Source organism: Entelurus aequoreus, linkage group LG27 (genome assembly GCF_033978785.1).
Source record: "Entelurus aequoreus isolate RoL-2023_Sb linkage group LG27, RoL_Eaeq_v1.1, whole genome shotgun sequence".
Taxonomy (NCBI): domain Eukaryota; kingdom Metazoa; phylum Chordata; class Actinopteri; order Syngnathiformes; family Syngnathidae; genus Entelurus; species Entelurus aequoreus.
The window spans coordinates 21,892,756-21,895,915 of record NC_084757.1 but is presented as its reverse complement, the minus strand read 5'-3'; the positions used below and the strand labels follow the sequence as shown (position 1 = coordinate 21,895,915).

The 3,160-nt window shown below is 48.1% G+C and overlaps 1 protein-coding gene across 1 annotated transcript; it reads right to left on the bottom strand.

Moving 5' to 3' along the window:
* Positions 1 to 462: 462 nt before the first annotated feature.
* Positions 463 to 2,488, bottom strand: rxfp3.2b (relaxin family peptide receptor 3.2b). The gene has a single exon (XM_062038422.1). It carries the CDS (start codon positions 2,316 to 2,318, stop codon positions 1,116 to 1,118), a length of 1,203 nt encoding a protein of 400 aa, XP_061894406.1. The 5' UTR covers positions 2,319 to 2,488; the 3' UTR covers positions 463 to 1,115.
* Positions 2,489 to 3,160: the final 672 nt, after the last annotated feature.

Below are 3,160 nucleotides of genomic sequence, written 5' to 3'. Positions count from 1 at the left end.
GGGGTCAATTAAACGCTCAAAATGGCCAGAAAAAGAGAACTTTCATCTGAAACTCGACAGTCTATTCTTGTTCTTAGAAATGAAGGCTATTCCACAAAATTGTTTGGGTGACTCCAAACTTTTGAACGGTAGTGTATATATATATATATTACACATTTTCTACTGCTTGTGTATGCGTGCATATGTGTGTGTGTGTGTGTGTGTGTGTGTGTGTATATATATTATATATATGCATGCACACGCATACACAAGCAGTAGAAAACTGATGGATGTTAGGATAATGCCAATCAATGAAGCGGAACCAAACAATTGTAGCACAACTCAGAATTAAAATACAATTTTTTTTACTGTAATACCAATTGTTATTTCTCCTATGTTAAAACATAATTTCATGATTCATTTCCCTTTTGGTTTTCCTAAAAAAGGAGCTGAAATGCAGGGGGCGTTTTATATTCAGGTCAACAGGATATTTATTAGCAATGTTCAACAGCTTTTCATGAATTTAATGAAGACTTTCTCACTCGAGAGCACTAATGAGTCAATGAGGTCATTTTACTTTGTCATTTGTATGGGTTTCAAATGCCAGCATTCTCTTTTCACAATTCATGATCATATTGATTTCACAACATTAAACACCGAAGAAAAAACACAGGCAACCAATGAGGAATGTGCTTACATTTTCTTCCCTCCACCACAATATATTAGTCATGATTGACTCCCCATTCATATATCATCCGCCAGGAGAGCTTTGGCTGGAAAATCTTGTTACTTTCTCTCTGTAGCACATGTAAAATGAGGATTACATCACTTAACCCCTTAAGCTCATCCCAGACGAGTGGCAACTCTTCTAAATGTCATTTATGATTGACGTTTATACATATTCATGGTTCTGCATGAGTCTGTCGGAGGGACTGATAGACGGAAAAGATGAGAGATTATAGAACGAGCACTTGGAGGAAGTCGGGGCGGGGACGGTGCTGGGGGGGGAAGTGGGGCACATCCCACTGCGTCTAGCATGTGAATATTTGCACAAAAGCGGAATATAAATAAAGATTCGCTGCCTTGACGGGGGGAGTCATCCTTTTGCAAATCCACAATGATCTCCCTTTAAAGCATCAGACGTCCATCTGGACCAGCACCAGGACAGGTGGCGCTTCCGCCACTTTGCCTTTGCGGCGTAGCAGCTGAGTCAGACACCTGAAGGACGGCGTGGTGTGGAGGACAATTTCCTTGAGACCCGCGCGGAACTCACGGCGGATCAGGCAGTAGAGCACGGGGTTGAGGCAACTGTTGGTGTGCGCCAGGCACACCGTCAGGGGGAAGGCGTAGGCTTGTGCGTTGTAGAACGCCTTGCTGAAGGGCACCAGGTCAAACTTGATGAGAACCCCCCACACCGTCAGCGCCTGATTGGGAAGCCAGCACAGGAAGAAGGACAAGACCACGATCACGATGGATTTGGTCACTTTGGAGCGCCGGCTCTGGCGGCCTTGCTCCGCCTCGGGATTGGCGGCGCCTGAAATGCGTCGGCTGAGAATGAGGCGCAGGAGTAGCAGGTAGCAGACGGTGATGATGATCAGCGGGATGAGGAAGCCCAGCAGGACCTTTTGCAGATGGTACAAGCCTAAAAGAAGCTGCGGATCCCAGTTGGCCGTCTCCGGGAAGCGCACCAGACACAGCTCCTCGTCCGACACCTGGGCGGTGGTGGAGTAGATGGCGTGTGGCAGAGTGACCAGCAGGGACACGGCCCAGATGCCCAGGCTGGTCCACTTGGCTCGGGCCGCCGCCGCCCTACGGCTGTGCATCTTCAGCGCCGTGGAGATGGAGTAATACCGCGCCACGCTCATCGCCGTGAGGAAGAAAACGCTGGCGTACATGTTCATGGTCGTGACGGAGCTGATTATTTTGCACATGATGCGTCCGAACGGCCATCGGAAGTCCAGGGCCGTGTCCACCGCCCAGAAGGGCAAAGTCAGGACAAACTGCAAATCCGTGATGGCCAGCCCCATCACGAAGCAGTTGATGGACGACTGCTTCTGCCTGTAGCGCGAGTGCAGCAGATAGAGCGCCAGCACGTTCCCCACCAGCCCCAGCGCGCACACCACGGAGTAGACGCACGCTATCATCACCCGCACCGCCAAGCTGGAGCCGTCTCCTTGGAACTCCGTGCTGGATTCTCTGGTGAGCAGCTGCAGCCAACAGTACAGCGACAGGTTGCCGGAGGAACCCGAGCTGCAGTTCCCACCGCCGTTGTCCGGATCCAGTTGGATCTGTTGGTCACATGGCTCCGTAGCCAGAGTTTGAACTCCGGTCTCATTCATGTCGGATCCTCTTGATATCACATATCCTCCGCTGCTGGAAAGTTGGACAGCTTGCGTTAACAGCCAAGAGGGAAGGAAACCAGTGGAAAATGCTGGTATCTTTTCTGTCAGCGAGTCTCTCAGGGTGCTATAAATGCCCTCTCCCGCTGCGATGAGGATGATGCTCCTCTCTTCCTTCCTCTCTGCTGCTCTGTTGTGCGCTTAGAGCTGTGCCAGTGAGCGCGCCACAGAGCTCAGCCGCGCCAATGACGCTCGTCTCCCTCAGCAAGCGGGGTGGAGGGCTACAGAGAGTGCACTCACGCTCTGATTCCCACTATCACATCAAAGTCTCCTGGCATGTCCTTTGAGGGACACAGGCGGTGGGCAGGGTTAACATACAGGGTTAACCCCGCTGTTAAGTTACTTCCAAAATTACAGTACCATATTTTTCAGACTATAAGTCGCAGTTTTTTTTCAAAGTTTGGCCGGGGGTGCGACTTATACTCAGGAGCGACTTATGAGTGAAATTATTAACACATTACCGTAAAATATCAAATAATATTATTTAGCTCATTCACGTAAGAGACTAGACGTATAAGATTTCATGGGATTTAGCGATTAGGAGTGACAGATTGTTTGGTAAACGTATAGCATGTTCTATATGTTATTGTTATTTGAATGACTCTTACCATAATATGTTACGTTAACATACCAGGCACGTTCTCAGTTGGTTATTTATACGTCATATAAGTACACTTATTCAGCCTGTTGTTCACTATTCTTTATTTATTTTAAATTGCCTTTCAAATGTCTATTCTTGGTGTTGGGTTTTATCAAAAAAATTTCCCCCAAAAATGCGACTT